At 31.8% G+C, this 17,213-nt stretch overlaps 3 protein-coding genes across 3 annotated transcripts in view; 1 reads left to right on the top strand and 2 right to left on the bottom strand.

Moving 5' to 3' along the window:
* Nucleotides 1–12,567, bottom strand: part of LOC140443905 (stromal membrane-associated protein 1-like) — a 29,153-nt gene extending 16,586 nt beyond the window's left edge. The window contains exons 1-3 of the mRNA XM_072535414.1: nucleotides 12,368–12,567; nucleotides 5,505–5,664; nucleotides 2,540–2,880 (exon numbers count right to left, since the gene is read on the bottom strand). Of these exons, the coding sequence (XP_072391515.1) occupies nucleotides 2,540–2,880; nucleotides 5,505–5,664; nucleotides 12,368–12,485 (619 nt within the window). The 5' untranslated portion in view covers nucleotides 12,486–12,567. The remainder of the gene's footprint in view (nucleotides 1–2,539; nucleotides 2,881–5,504; nucleotides 5,665–12,367) is intronic.
* Nucleotides 12,568–12,679: 112 nt separating this feature from the next.
* LOC140443907 (RNA-binding motif protein, X-linked 2) lies at nucleotides 12,680–14,208 on the top strand. Its single transcript, XM_072535416.1, has 3 exons — nucleotides 12,680–12,876; nucleotides 12,931–13,083; nucleotides 13,616–14,208. The coding sequence occupies exons 1-3, from the start codon at nucleotides 12,863–12,865 to the stop codon at nucleotides 14,184–14,186; spliced, it is 738 nt and encodes a 245-aa protein (XP_072391517.1). The 5' UTR covers nucleotides 12,680–12,862; the 3' UTR covers nucleotides 14,187–14,208.
* LOC140443906 (mitochondrial tRNA-specific 2-thiouridylase 1) lies at nucleotides 14,202–17,203 on the bottom strand. Its single transcript, XM_072535415.1, has 6 exons — nucleotides 17,067–17,203; nucleotides 16,844–17,009; nucleotides 16,439–16,623; nucleotides 15,519–15,745; nucleotides 15,208–15,375; nucleotides 14,202–14,567 (listed from the first exon to the last, which is right to left on the bottom strand). Exons 1-6 carry the CDS (start codon nucleotides 17,140–17,142, stop codon nucleotides 14,202–14,204), a joined length of 1,188 nt encoding a protein of 395 aa, XP_072391516.1. The 5' UTR covers nucleotides 17,143–17,203.
* Between the last annotated feature and the right edge of the window lie 10 nt (nucleotides 17,204–17,213).

Genomic DNA, 17,213 nt, shown 5'->3' with positions numbered 1-17,213 from the left:
TTCGAAGATTTAAATGATAATGTAATACCGAGGATAACGGGAGATGAGGTTGTCGAGGCTTTAATAGGATGAAGTTAGTAGGATCTGATGGAATACATGTGGAGGTTTGGAAGGTTCTAGGAGAGGAAGGGATTGAGGAGAAGGAAGAAATGCTGCACAATATCTCTATATTTTGATATCTCGGGTGTCAACTCTTACCCAAGTTTGATTCCAACATAGATTAGATATAATTTTCATATTACGACTGTCAATATTTTTGCTTTTTAATATATCTACAAGCTTTTTATGTTGAGCCTTATCAAATACCTTTTCAAAATCTACAAAACATAAGTACATGTCCTTATTCATGTTCATGCATCTCTGGGCCAGCACATTCAAGCCGAACAAAGCATCTCTTGCCATAATTGATCATCTTCAATGCCATAGTAGTCAAACTCGTAGAAAAATTCACGGATTATAAAATTTCATCAGTTGGCATTTATTGATTATAATAAAGCTTTCGATTCCATAGAACAATAGGTAATCTTACATGCAATGGATAACGCAAGAATAGACTGCCGAAATAAAAAGCTCCTAGAAAACAGTTACAGAAAAGCAACATTTAAAGCTAAAATAACTGAAACTATATAAGTTATCCTAACTATATAAAAATATTAATGAGGAGATGAGTTAAAACTAGTATCAGAGAAGGTAGGACTAAAAATAAATATTAAGAAAACTAAGGTAATGTTAACTGAAGAAGTGGATATCACTCGTGATGATAGAAAGATTGAAAATGTAGAAGGATGTACTTGGGTCATAAAATAAAGTAAAGAAAACAAAATCAAACTGCAGAAATTACAAGAAGATACAAATGACCTGGATAGCAGTAGATAATATCCTAATTAATTAAAAACGAAAGGTTTTTGACACAAGTATCCTTCCTGTTATGACATAAAATGGCATAAAATGGAGACCATGACACTTACTAACCAATCTCTCAATGGACTTAAAATAACTCAAGGAGCTATTGAATTATGGTAAATGTATGTTTAAGAGATCATACGAAAAACGAAGATCTAAGAAGAAAAACCAAAACAGAAGATATTTGCGAAGCTATCGCAAAATGTAAGTGGAAATAGGCTCCTGTCCTATTTTTTACGAGAGAGCGAAGAGAAGTTGATAAAGAGACTAATACAATGCCGACCAAGAGCACATAAATGAAGCATAGGAAGACCACAAAATAAAAGAGATCGACGACATTAAAGAAAAGACAGTGAGAAACTGACACCAGATAGCTCATAAAGGCGAACATGGAAAACACAACACGATGCATTTGTCCAGGAGTGGTCCAGAAGAGGCTGCTAATAAAGAAGAAAAAGAATCAGAAAATACAGATAGTAATACATATTGGTTATATTCAAACAATAAAGCAAAAGTAACTATTCCTGTCTATTTGTAGCATACTATTACTCCCGCCATTGCTACGCTAGAATCTCTATTGGAATCAAAAAGCACGAATGAAACTGAACAAATCAACCAACACAGAAGAATTTGAAATTTTAAGAGGGGTGCGACAGGGGTGTGTTTTGTCTCCTATGCTCTTCAATCTCTATGTGGAGAACATTTTTGCAAAGGCACTGGAATGCTCTGAGTGTGGAATAAAGGTAAACGGGTTCCCGATAAATAGCATTCGTTACGCCGACGACACCGCGATAATAACAGACAACGAACATGATATGCAGTTGATATTAAATAAAATAAACACCGCAGGAAAAATATATGGCTTGAAGATAAATGCTGGAAAAACTAAATGCATGGCAATAAGAAAAAACGCACTGTTAAGAATACAACTGCAAGTAGATAATGCTCCAATCGATCCAGTGAAAACATTTAAATACTTGGGAATGATGATGAATGGCCAATGGGATCCTCAACAAGAAATAAAATGCCGTACCGAACAAGCAAGACAAGCTTTTATCAAATTTAAACCGCTACTGTGTAACCGCAACCTTTCCTTCAATCTCCGCTACATGATGGTTAAATGCTATGTATGGTCCATATTGTTATACGGCATGGAAACATGGACGTTAAGAGTACCTTCCATTAATAAATTTGAGGCCTTCGAAATGTGGACGTTGCGAAGAATGTTCCGCATACCATGGACAGATAGGGTGAGAAACGAGGAAGTCTTAAGAAAGGCAAATACTGAGAGAGAACTACTCAATTTGATCAAGGTACGAAAAATTGGATACCTCGGCCATATTCTGATAGGAAAAAAATACGCAATCCCTCAACTAATCATCCAGTGAAAGATTGAAGGCAAGAGAGGAGTAGATCGCAAACAAATGTCGTGGCTAGGGAACATAAAGAACTGGACAGGCGTAAGAGCGATTTCAGTTGTAGAAAGTTAGCCAATAATATAAATTTGTATCGTTACGTAATTAAATGTTATAAATTAATTGTATTTTTAGTGTTTGTGTTAGAAGACTGTAAATAAATTAAAATAAACATTATAATACCTAATATCAATTAATATAAAATACAATCTATACTTTACCTAATAGATCACTATCTTTTTTCTCCGGTTTGTTAGTACTCTCTACACTATTCACAGCTCTGGATGGTTTAGGGCTAGGATTAGTAGGTTTAGGCAATTGAGGCACTTCTACGGCCCCTAACGATTTCTTTTCAACTATAGTTTTCTTTTTACGCTTGTTTTTTTCAAGTTCCTCTTCTATTTCTTTCTCCCAATTAACTTTAGGTAATGGAGGAGGTACCCATTCGCGCGCAATGTACTTTTTATGTTCATATTTTGCTCTTATAAAAGATTCTAAACTCGAATCATTTTGGGGACGCCTGAAGTTGTCTGGGAGATTGGCTTCATATACTGCTCTGGCCCTTTAAAGAACAAATATTAACATAAATATTATATGTTTATAAAATTAACAGTGGTTAAAGGCTGGTTTTATCGTCTAATCCTGAAGATATCCTATACCGACGACGTTACTAACCAGGACGTTTTAATTGAGAATGCAAAAAGGGAAAGAGTTGTTAAACACAATAAAAACAGTCAAAATCTAATACTTTGGTCACATCATGAGGAACAGCCAAAGGAAATTGCTGCAATTAATTCTACAAGGAAAAGTAGAAGGAAAATGGGGACCAGGAAGGCGAAGGATTTCCTGGCTGAAGATTCTACGTACGTGGTTCAACACAACAACCACAAATCTTTTCAGAGTAGCAGTGTGCAAAATACAGATTGCCATGATCCAACATCCGAAACGGATAGGCAGAAGAAGAAAGGCTGGTAAATTGTCTTGGAAGCAAGAGGTACGGCCGATATCTAGATTGTAATAAACTCTGAGGAATTCTCACTGGATCTTAACAAATTGGTTGGGGTTATACGAATAAAACTCAGTCGACTAGTAAATCCTTCTCTAACATCAAAGAAGACGTAATGTGTCCTGTTACCACTGGGTGATTAGCGTACAATAGGTGTGTATCATGTAGCAGACAAGAGTTCTGGAGCCTTAATACTAGAACATAATATGGCTAAGGGAAAAATCCCAACAAAATTTTGATCCTTGAGGTTGGAGGTTGAAACGATGGGTAAACAACTCATCATTTATAAAAGTTGATATTTTGTTTCGTTGTTGTTAGGTTATGTTTTTCCAAAACTGACTGTTGACTTACTTGGCCTCTATATTGGCATTATTAATGCATCTTTATATTGTACTTTGTTCTGGTTATCCCAGGCATATTTGCACATCTGAGATTTGTTGAAATTTCTGTTCTTGATGTATGTTTCGTGCTTATTTATCCTGACACTTGGTGGTCTTGCAGTTTTTCCCACATAGAAATTATTGCATTCACAGGATATTTTATAGATGCAATTCTTTGATCTTTCTTGGGTGTTGTTGGGTTTGATTTTAGACACGATAGATCTGTGGTTATTTTGAATGTTGTTGTGATGTACTTATTTCATATCCTTTTCAATTTTTCTGATAAGCCCTTTACATATGGTATTGTTATCATTTTTGAATCTCTTCTTGTGATTGTTTCTACATTGCTTGTGAGGTTTTGATGTTTCTTTTCTACAATCTTGTGAAATTTCTTATTTATAAATAACCCTAATGGGTAGTCAATTTTTAATCAAAACCTTGGTTAGCAGGTTTTTCCTTACTCAGATGCATTTTTATTGGAGCCGGTTTTGGGGCTCTATCATATATAATGATTCGATAATTTCTTTTTGATGTTGTAGTTTTAGTGGTAATTTAAATATCAGATGGTGTGGGTTGATTTTCTGTAAACATTGGTTGTATATCCTGTGTCTTCTTTTGTGATTAACACATCCAGAAAAGCAAGTAAATTGTTGTTTTCTTTTTACATAGTGAATTTGACTGATTCTTCTTTGTTTCTGATGTCCATCAAATGGAGAACACATCATCTACTTAGCTCCACCATATTGTAGCTTGTGTGTCTTATTTGTCTTATTACGAAAATAAACGACCAAGAGGAAGACCACAGATGAGATGGGTTACTCTGCAGAATAGCAGAGTATGGTCTAACAATGAATGTCAAGAAGACGAAATTTATGAGAATATCGAAAACTCAAAGAAATAACGAGAATCTTCTAATAAACGAAACCAACGTCGAACAAGTGGACAAATATGCATACCTGGGAACAATGATTAACTCCACAAATGATTACAATCAGGAGATAAAAATAAGAATAGAAAAGGCTAGAGCAAATTTCAACAAAATGAGAAGAGTTCTATGTACCAGGGATTTAAAACTGGAACTAAGAGTTAGGTTGGCGATGTGCTATGTTTTTTCGACTTTATTTTATGGAATGGAATCTTGGACCTTGAATGCGACATCAATGAAAAAACTGGAATCATTTGAGCTGTGGGTGTACAGAAGAATTCTGAAAATATCTTGGACAGAACACGTTACAAACAAAGAGGTTCTCGGAAGGATGAACAAAGAAATGGAAATTTTAAATTCAATAAAAACAAGAAAATTAGAATATCTCGGACATATTACACGTGGAGAGAAATACACCTTGCTCCAACTGATTATGCAGGGAAAGATCCAAGGAAAGAGAAGCATAGGGAGGCGTAGAATGTCATGGCTGCGCAAACTGAGAGAGTGGTACGGATGTACATCAAATGAACTTTTCAGAGCAGCCGTCTCAAAAGTCCGAATAGCTATGATGATTGCCGACCTCCGCCGCAGAGATGGCACTTGAAGAAGATCGTTATCATTACATTCTCCCAGACCAAACTCACCTACATTTTCTTCTTTACCTTCACCAATATTTTCATTTAAATCTTCTTTCCTAAGTGTATATTTGTATATTGATTTTTTTAATGAACCAGTGATTTGGTAAAAAATTATGTCAAAAATAATAGGATGACATTATTTATTATTGTTTTAATTTAATGGATAGAAATTATGAGTTTTATCGAATTAAAGTAAGGTTTAATTATGTTACATAATATAAAATACGCTGTATTTACCTTGAATTACCCATCTGCTGTAATGATACTACTTGCTCGGGAGTCCATGAGTCTAAATTAACTGATTTTACTTTCGAAATGTGTACTCCTAAGTTTCTGTGAATACCTGCACATCGTATGCATAAAAATACACCTATATTCCACGACGCCCATCTTGGTCCTTAGAAAATAGAAATACAGAAATTAGCATTGTCTTGTCTTAAAAATTAGATAAATAAAACTATCTATACATATGTGCATTAATCTTTTATTTCTTGTTTGCAATTTAAGTTTACAAGAATCCAAATAACGTTAAAATAAATTATATAATGAAAAACAGAGAAGAATTTAAAACCAATAAAGACACAAATGAGATTATAACTAAAGGCTCCCACCTCAGTATCCTTTTCGGCATTTTAAAAAAGGTATAATACGCAGATTTACTTCTTTACAAAATTATATCGTTATCGTTACATTCTACCAGAAAAAACTCTCCTACAACATAAAGAACTAAAATACGTTTGTAAATTAATGAAGAACGGCAAAGCACAGGGCCCAGGAAATCTAGTAGGAGGACAGAACAGATAAGCTATACTCTCTAATGAAAGACCTGTTTTAGAATTGTATCAATAAATCAGATAATGGAAAGAAGAAGAATGAAAAATATGCTATATATCGATAATACACAAAAAAGGGGGCAAAAGCAACAGTGATAATTACCGGGAAATTGCTGTAACAAATACACTAAGTAGAATCTACAGCATAATGGCATAAATGGAGAGTTGTTAAAAAAAGGAGGAAACCTTTTACACCAAAAATTGTATGATATCATTCTGAGAGTATGGCAACAACAGAAAATGCCTAAAGAATGGAATGAAAGCGTTATAATTCCCATATATAAGAAAGGAAACAAAGAACAATTCCGAAACTATAGAGGCATATCGCTTATTAGCACATCATATAAAGTGCTATCAATTATCTTACTAAAGAGACTCACACCATATTCGGAAGATATTCTAGGCGACTACCAATGCGGCTTTCGTGCTGGAAGGTCAACTATAGATCAGATATTTATCATCCGACAAATATTAGAGAAAAACTAGGAATCTTAGAAATGGGAATACCAAGAAAATTAGTTGAATTAACGCAAATGTGCGTGACAGACTCATATGCACAAGTAAAGATAGGAAGCAGAACATCGATGCCATTTGATATAATTTCAGGACTTAGGCAGGGGGACCTCTTATCACCGTTGCTGTTCAATTTTGCTTTAGAATATGCAATAAGTAAAATATCGTCTGAGCTGACAGGATTTGCTGATCGAGGATCAAAACTGTTGCTGGCCTTGGCTGATGATATAGATACAGTCACACATTCTACAAGAGACGTGAGAGAGGTGTTTTCACAGCTCGAGGAGGAAACAGGTATTCGTTCTGGGTCTCCGAATAAATGAAGAAAATATACGCAGACGGTTGTGTTTCGATCTAATTTGAGTCTTTTACCACTCCCTAACACGTATTTCTGGGTCTACCCGTCATCAGAGAGAGTTTGTAAGAAGACTCAAACTAAACCAAAACGCACCGACTACTCTGGCAATTATAGGAAAAATAATTACCAGAGTATGCTACTAGAGACCTCTAGTGAGGAAAGATGAAGTTAAATGTGTCGATGGTAATTAAAGTAAACTGTCTACCCAAGCTTAATCAAGTCATTCAGAGCGATGCTGGGAATATTTATATTCCACTATGCATCAACAACTTACCCATATAAATTACCATCATTCTTGTACTCATTGTGTCGAGTAAGGACGATAAATATACGAAGACGGTTGCGTTTCGATCTAAGTTGAGTCTCTTACCTCTCCCTAACACATGTTTCTGGGTCTACCTGTCATCACAATGAAGAAAAGACGAAATATATGGTAGTAACCAAAAATCCAAGACTAAGAGTTAGGCAGAACATCAGTATTAATGATCACAACTTCGAAGTAGTAAATCACAGCGGACAACCACATAGAAAAAGAGGTCTCAGCAAGGATAGCTGCGGGAAATAGAGCATTATACCCCATTTCAACATTATTAAGATCGAAGCTGCAAAAAGAAAATCTAAATTAACACTGTACAAGTCGATTATTCGCCCAATTATTACATATGGCAGTGAAACATGGACTCTCAACCAGCGGGAAATCAATAAGCTTCTAGTATTTGAAAGAAAGGTTCTCAGAGTAATATTTGGCCCTCAAAGAGATGAAATCACAGGGGATTGGAGAAGATGTCGCAATGCTAAATTGGTGACTCTGTATGGAACTGAAAACATAGTTAGACATCAGGTGTACCACAAAGTAACAACTTGGGTCATCTTCTGTTCGCTATATTTATTAAAGATTTGCCTCACTGTGTGAAGTTTTTGACAAGCCTGCTATTTGCAGAGGATTTTAAGATTTTTTGAGAAATTTTAACTCCACAGGACTCTGAGATGCTGCAATGTGATCTGAACTCAGTAAGTCAATGGTTCGATGATAACAAAATGTTTCTAAACACTTCTAAATGTCATATTTTTACTATCACTCGAAAAACACAATACATGGAGAACCAATACAAAATTTCTAGCACTGTACTTGGAAGAAAGAACACTTGCAAAGATCTTGGAGTAATGTTTCAGCAAAATTTGAGATTTTATCGGATCATCATTGGAAATGCATACAGAACTCTTGGCTTCATAATTCGTAATTCAAAATTTTTTAAAAGATTTGAAACTCTAATATCATTATACAATGCACTGGTAAGACCTCACTTGGAGTAGTAGCAGTGCGTCTATTATATGGGCAAGACAAACCGAATTCAATGTTGATCTGATTAAAAAGGTTCAAAAACGATTCTTGAGGTTTCTTTATGTCAGAAAGTTTGGTATCTATCCATACATGATTTCCTATAATGCTATGTTAACTTGTTTTAAAGTTCAGCGACTGGATAATAGAAGAAATTTTCATTCTGCCCTTTTTATTTACTATGTTGTAAATCACATTAAATATAAAGATTGCTTTTTTATAAATAATATTAAATTTAATGTACCAAAAATTCATCTAAGAATTAATAACAAACGACTGTTCAAAACTAATAAGACTGATTGTTCACCCATAAATAAGATATTAGAAGAATGTAACCATGTGATAATTAACTGTGGTATAGACTTTTTAAATTCCTCTGTGAAACAAATAAAAGTTGCTTTTGAAACAAATTTCTAGTCTGCAAAAGTTGTCTTAAAATTTAATTTAGATGTATATTGTTTTTTACTTGTTTTATTCTGTCTAGGTTTAGTTTTTAATATAGTTATTAGTTCTTAGCAGTAGTAAGCACTCTTTTAATATAATAACAATCATATTGTGTTTTATTTTAAAGGAGGTTAAATAAATAAATAAAAAAATAAATAAATAAACAACAGAATTGAAAATGAACATGATCAACAATTGACCATTTGCTTACTCTGTCACTAATAATAGAAAAAAAAATTAAATAAACCCTTTAAAAAATCAAATAGATAAAATAAAATAAAAAATAACTCTACAAGAACAGCAAATCATAAATCAAACAAGGACAAAACGTAACACCAGAATTTGACATAACAAAGGAATAAAACGAGGATGTGGTATATCACCAATATTGTTCAAAATATACTTGGAAAGTGCTCAAATTACTTGGAACAAGAAATGCCAAAACATGGGCATAACTTTGCAGATAATCAAATTATTGTAACACAGAATGTATACGATATAGAATATATGAAACGCAATAAGGTAGAGGAATATAAAATTTGAGGTCTAGAAGTCAACATAGGTAAAACATAACATATATGTATTGGAAAACACAACAAGATTTAAAAATAGCAAGCGGTTAGAAAATTAAACAAGGATTGGTGTACAAATATCTGTAGATGAAAATTACAAAAAATGGAACACTTGAAGAATCAATATTGGACAGAAATATGAAAGAAAGGAAAGCAATATCAATGTTAAATGGAGTCTTATAGGATAGAACATTATACATTGAGAATAAAAAGCGAATTTACTATACTATAGTAAAGAGAGCATAATCATGTATAGTTTAAAAGTATGACCTTTGATAGAACGAACAAAAAACAGACTAAGAACCAACGAGATGGACTACTGAAGAGGATCAGCGGGAAAATCAAGACGAGAAAGGATCACAAATTTAAAAATCAGACAAATTATGGAGGTAAAAGTATGCAGCAGTAGAGCAGTGAGTAGTAAAAAGTGTAGTGAAGAGATCTGAGAGCTCAGGAGATTGAGACTTCGGAGCCCTGCAGAAGACATCGGAGAGGATGTCGAAAGTTCGGTGTAGTGAAAATAGACACGGATTAACATGAAAGCCAGATGAATTTGATATTAATTTTTGTGATAATATTAATCTTACCTTTAGGTTTAATTGTACTAACCCCGGAGGCCTGCCGAATATAATATACATTCAGTATACTCTCTCTATATATAACGAACACGGTTATTCCGAGGTTTCGCTTATAACGAGGTACATTAGATGTCCCGTGAAATTTCTATAGAACTATAACCCTCTGTATCGAGGCAAATTTGGTTATAACGAGAGAAAATAAGATCGAAAAACGTGTTTTTTACGTTTTTGGCCCGGCCGTGGCTATAAATAAATACCCTTTTTAACTGCAGCCCGCAATTCTTCTGTTTAATCTACCGATATTGTGTTGTCGGAAATTTACAATTTATGATTCAAAAGGTGAAGTTATTTGTCAGCAAAACAAAAATGTAAAAGTAATCAAAGGCAGGATAAAAGACCTGTTTTAATGTTATTGACCAATGAATATTAAGATGATGACCAAGCTGTTCTAAAACCATCATGTATTGTGCATAATAGACTACAATTATGCATAATAATTATAAAACTGCATAATAATTTATTTTTTCGGTAATTAAATGGGATAATACTATACTGTTTTAAGAAAAACACAAACATGGTATAGAAAAGCGGCATTTTCTTTGTTTTTTGATACTTGTATAGTTAATATGTGCATAATTTATAACAAAATATACAATGATAATAAAAAGTCCATGTTGGAGTTTCAAGATGTATTGTTTAAAGATTTATTTTGGGTGTAACTTATTGAACAACTACCATGGTCAAGAATGCCAAAACAGATACACACGCTTGTAAAAAGTGACCCCGAAAATAAAAAGACATGCAAATGCAAAGGGTGTTATCAAATGTTAAGAAAAACATTTAACAGCAAGCATGCAGATAAAAAAAAATGTAATTACATTTTGTGAAGCATGTGAAGGAAACCAGCCTACTGCTTAATATGTTTCAAGAATGTCCACGAAAAAAAAATTGAACAATGTATAATTCATAAATTTCATTTTTTACAAATTTTTGTATTTTTAAGTTTTTTTTCAATAAAAATCTTAGTCTCAATAAAAGTCTTAAAAAAATTGATTCCGCCATACATGAAAAACTTAGGGTCAAATAGACCTCGTCTCACAGGTAACATGTTAAAAAAATGAAAAAAGATAGTAATCTGGACCAGGAAAACATAGAAGTTGGTAAATGTCCAAAGGTGGAAAACACCCTCTACATGTTGTTCATACAAGAAGGAAAGAAATCAATACACCAAATAAGCTATATTAAACTGAAATTTTAGTTAATTTGTTTCCATTATAGATAGTAAATAACAGTTTGATTACTTGATTCCAGAGATCCAAGCATCTATTATTTCTCCAAATCCAGAGTAGGCCATAGTGAAATATTGAAGATTTAGAAAAAAAGTTAAAATAGTCATATTTAAAATATAAGTTACAACTGATAAAATCTGTGAATAATAACTAAATGAGATATTCCATTCTAATCACTTATTTGTAAATACTTAATAAATTTACAACAGTGCTCAACTGTAATCAGGGCTATTATATATTTTATGACTAATTCATTCATTTTGTGATACATTATTTAATTTCATTTTTGGTTTCCACTGAGTTTCTCTGTTGAAGAAAACAGTTACTTTAAAATATCAAGTTTTTCTTTTAATGCATTGATTTTAATGTTTCATTTAGTATTTGTTCCTCTAACACTCATTATTACAAGTATAAAATAATAATAAATCAATAAAATAAATGGTAAAAGGATAGAGTTTAACTGTTCACAAAATTTAACATTTCCGTTTTGTATTACCTAATTGATGAAAATTGTAAAAAGCTATTGATTGGTTCACTGGTTAGTCATCTCCAGTTAGCAACCCATTATTTAAATTACTGTATTTAATATTTTTTAAAATGTATTATGAACTTTATCATTATGAAAAAGTATTATGAAGCTAAAATACTTTATATGTAACTTTATTATATACTTATCTGATACTAGGAAACAAAAAAGTTAAATAATCTATAGAAATGACAAATAGGATTTCCCATTAAATCTATAAACTTGTAATAACATAAACCTTAGTAAATTCGTTTCTCATGCTCCTTGTTAGAGCAGTAGCATGTTAAAATACATAAGTTTTACACAAACTAGCATTATTACCAGTGCTTATCTTCTGTTAAATTACAATGAGTAAATAAATCATTTTAAATTTAAACAAAGATTTATACTTCAAATATAACACAACTATTTATTGATGAGTTTCAGATATATACTGAAAATAAGTTTAGTAATAAAAATGTTATATATTAAAAAAATTTTAGGCCCCCAGGCAGGTGGCATATTATGTTCTCTGGTTATATATATATTACTAATACTAACGCCTCTTTTTGCAATGAACAATCTACTACTCATAATCATTAGCGATAACATATTGTTATTTGATACCAGCTATAATATGCAAAGATAAAAAATATTAAAAATACATACCTTTAGAGTCGCAATCTACACAATATTTATTATCTTCATCCCTTAACAGAGAGTTGAGAACTGATTGGCATTTATCTTGTAATTGCTTTACTTTATCTTTTTCTGGTTTGAGACTCATTTTTCCTTTTTAATTGTTTATAAACACATAAAAAAGTTCATAAATGACAACTCAGGGGTGGTTGCCATTCACAAACGTCACTGTCTGATCTACGCATGCGTTGTCAATTCGATTTGATTACCGGCATTGGTGGGGATATTCGCAAAGTTCAAAATAGTAGACCTTCAATAAAAAATTGTTTTACCTAAGTAGAGAAAGGCCATCCGAAATCGAAAGAAGTACGAGGATAGATGATTTGTCACTTTCACACACATTTGTTTTCACAGAAAAAAAAAGTAACCATGTCCATGTGACATAGCTGTCAAAAAACTTTGGTGAAACATTGTTTACAAAATTAAAAAATTAACCTGAAAAAAAGCAAAACAAAAATATCCGAAATGAATCCTTTAACGTAAGTCAGTTATCAATTCTTTATTAAATGTAGTAATAAATATTTGTGTTGTAGGAATATGAAAAATGTTTTAAAACTAAGCGAGAATGAATTAGGAACGAAAAATAAGACTTCTTGGCATGATCAGTACAGGGATAGTGCCTGGATATTTGTTGGGGGCCTACCATATGATTTAACGGAAGGAGATATTATTTGTATATTCTCACAGTAAGTTAATAGTCTCATCACCATAATACCTAGAATATTATAATAATACTGCTCATGGCATCTTGATGTATTAGAAAGTTCGTAGTAGATTCTTAAGGATACCAGATTACCTAGGACTTCATAAGACAGAAAGAGTCCCCCCACAGTTCTAGATCTTTTTTCCCTAGCTAAAGTAAGAGCTGCATGTGTTAAATCTAACAATAATAATTAGTCGATATTCATTTAGTAAAGTAAGATATTCAGAGCTTACTTCATGTACCAGTTTAATATCTTATCGGATATATAAACTAAAAGAGTATATGACTTAATATTATATGATAAACAGAACGAATATGATACAAATGTTTTGTGTAAGAAATAACAAACATTAGCAGAAACATTAGGTGAAAAAGTTGTAACGCTCTGCAGTTCTATACACAATAGCAATGTTGCCTTATACTTTGATAGATTTTTCACATTTTCTGCTTATTTTACCTATAAGTATAATATAATATTTATTTAAATATCTCTTCTGTTTTTTTTTTTTTTTTAGATATGGGGAGATTGTAAATGTTAATCTTGTGCGAGATAAGGATACAGGAAAATCAAAAGGATTTTGTTTTTTGTGTTATGAAGATCAAAGATCAACTGTATTGTCAGTTGATAATTTCAATGGTATAAAAATTTTGGGAAGAATTATAAGAGTAGATCATGTTTCTGACTACAAAGCCCCAAAAGATGGTAAAAAAACTGATGAAGAAACGAAACAGTTGTATCAGGAGGGATGTGCTCCTAAAAGTGTAGTTCCCACTATTAATAAAAGCCCACCAAGAAATTTGAGAGAGACATTAGCTGACCAAATTGAGGCTGATATTAAGTTACCTCAGCGTTTACCAATATATCCAATTAAAAAAGAAGATGATGAATTGCCGAAAATTAAAAAGGAAAAAAATGATGTGCCAGAGAAAAAGAAACATAAATCGAAGAAGAAGAGTAAAAATAGTAGTTCTGATGAAGAGGAAATGTCAAAAAAACATAAACATAAAAGAAAAAAGGAAGATAAACATGATTCAAGTAAACATAAAAAATATAAGCATAATAGTGATTCTAAACATAGAAGGTAAAAATAAAACAATTTATCAAGTAGCTATTTTATTTCTTTCAACATCCTGATTGCCTCGTTCATATTTATCTAACTTATAATTATAAGAAAAACTAGATATGGGTGTACTTATTATTTTAGCACTACCTAAACATTCTCCATCTTTGGAAAAAACTGCATACTGTCCATTTGTCAAGGCTCTTTTTTCCTCATGTAATTTTACAGTTAATCCATGTGTGGTTTTACAAACTTGGCATGGCTTCCAATGTTGTGTATGTTGAAATTTAAAATCACATTCTAAAATGTTGTTTAATTGCAGTTCAGGTGGCTCTGAATGGATCCAGTGAGGTACACCAGTGAAAAATAAATCACTGAGAAGAATGGGATGGTCAGTACCAGAAGCCTACAAAGATTAAATTTTATTTTTTGAATCTCTTAACAAAATTCTTATAAAATAGAAATTTTTGTTTACACCCAATCAAAAATGTATTTACATTTACATTAGGTTGATAAGTGTGTCACAAAGTTCCGTTTCATACATAAAATTACACAACATTCATTTATTTTAGGAGAAAAAGAATGAAAGTAAGCTTAATGTTAAGCTAGTTAGCATACAATAAAAATTAAAGCTAAAAATTAAAAAAAAACTAGAGAAGAATGTTTCTTATACATTAACTAACCCAAAGCTAAAGTTGGGGTTGATGTTGTGAAATGGATCTTGTATTTATAGTAAAGAGGCTCTGAACCTAGAATAAAAGGAGGTCTTATAATTTTCTGGGAATCGGCAAAAAATTTAAATTGGAACAGCTAAGCAAATTTGTGTTATGTATAAAAATATATCAATTAGAGCCTACATACACTGGTGGCTCAATAAGAAAAATAATATTGTAAACTTAACCACTGAAAACAAGACATTGATAAGTGTGCTATGGATTGCTCAAAGTGCAATAAATGTACAAAACAACTAAGCTGTCAGAAGTATACAGTAACACAATTTTCATTTATGTATATTTTTATCTTGATCTCATATTAAAAAAAATTACCACATAAATAATATTTCTCTCAACATCCTTCCTAGCTATAAAATAAGCCTCAGGTACACCTGAAATTCTTGATCTTTGGCCCAAAGTCCATTGGTGAATGCCATTATGGTGTCCAACTATTTGTCCTGTATCTATGTCCACAAAATTTCCTGGTTTATCTGAAATATACTACAAATTATAAAATACAATATACTATGTTCATACAAACTATTTTATTAATGTTTTTAAATCAGTTTATCAATTTTTTTTATTTCAAAATTTGAATTAACAGAATAGAAAGTAATTCCAACCTCATTATATTATATACTTACTTCTCTAATAAAATCTTGAAAGTTTCTAGATCCTATAAAACAAATCCCCATACTCTCTGGTTTTAAAGCTATCCTTTGCAAGTTATTTTCTGCTGCCATGTGCTTGACTTCAAATTTAGAAAAATTACCCAAAGGAAACATTGTTTTTCTTAATGTATCTTGTCTTATTTGGCAAAGAAAAAAGGTTTGGTCCTTTCTGACATCTTTAGCCAACAACAGCTTTATGGCTAAAATAACATATTGAGAATAATATAGTCAACATAATAAACCCTTAAACCATATAAACTAGCTCAACAAGTTGGGTTTAGAAAGTATCAATACATCATATCTTTTGACTCAAGTGGTCTATAAATTGTAATGCAATATTTTAAGAATAGTATATTGAGTCTGTTCTGATTGCACCAATCATGTAGTCAATTTAAATCATCTAGCAACAAAGCTTGATCCATTATCATCCAAAACTCTCCATAATTTTAGATCATCAGCCAATATTAAACATTTATAATATATAAAACACTTAACATGTAAGTAACATCATTAATAAAGATGATAAAAAAAAGATGTGACCATCCCAAGGGACACCAGAGATTACTTTTACATTGAAGTGAAAACTTCTGTTGTAATAGGTATACATTGAATTAAAAATTAAATCAAAAAATCCAAATAGTTACAATTTTTGTGCAGAATGAAAGTTTTCTATCTAATCAGACCATCTTCAGTGAACTTTGCTTAGTACTTGCTATATAACCTTATCACCAAGCAGAGGGTGGGTTCAAATATTACACACTTAAAAGTATTAAACAACATAATGTCAATGTTTACAAATTTAACTGTTTGGGAACAATATGTGCTTACTCAAAACAGCACTCACATGAGACCTACTTTCCATGCCTTTAAATTTACTTTACTTTAAAATTTACCTTTATCTGGTTCATATTTTTCAAGGTAAGGTCCAAAACTAGTGTTTGCATAATGGCCAGTTGCTATGGCATCAGCACCTAAATTTTCTGTAGCATACTTGTAAAAGTAATTGAATTTTACATTTCTGTTACACAAAACATCAGGGTTTGGAGTAGCTCCCATTTCATATTCTTTCACCAACTGGCTAAAAATATAAGGGTTGCTTCAAAATAAAATGACATAAATGAATTTTTGTTTGGTGTAAAATTAATTGTTTATAATGAAGCTCATATTTGTTTACCAGATAAAGTCTAACTCTACATCATATTCCAAGGATACTGAATAAGGTGTAAGAGTATTAGGATCTAATAATATCAAATTTAAAAAGACAGCAAGTAAGGATTATACATTGCAATTTAACTTACCAAAACACTTCATTCCAATATTGTTTAACAAAATTAACATGATGTAACTTGATTCCTAATTTATCGCATACAAATTGGGCGTCTTTATAATCTTCTTCGCTACTGCAAATTCCCTTTTCATCTCGTATATCCCAATTTTGCATAAACACCCCAGAGACATTAAATCCTAAAAATAAAAATTCTTTTATAAATCTTTTTCTTACATATTTAGTTTATATTTTACCTCGTCTCTTTAATAGTAACGCGGTTATGGCGCTATCTACACCTCCTGATATTCCAACTGCAACTTTTTTGAACATTTTTTATTATTATTTAAAAACTCAACCAAAAAATTTAAAATTTTCAGGTTACATAAATATTATGACAAGAA

This window comes from Diabrotica undecimpunctata, chromosome 6 (assembly GCF_040954645.1).
Source record: "Diabrotica undecimpunctata isolate CICGRU chromosome 6, icDiaUnde3, whole genome shotgun sequence".
Lineage (NCBI taxonomy): Eukaryota > Metazoa > Arthropoda > Insecta > Coleoptera > Chrysomelidae > Diabrotica > Diabrotica undecimpunctata.
This window is presented reverse-complemented; position numbering and strand designations above follow the sequence as displayed.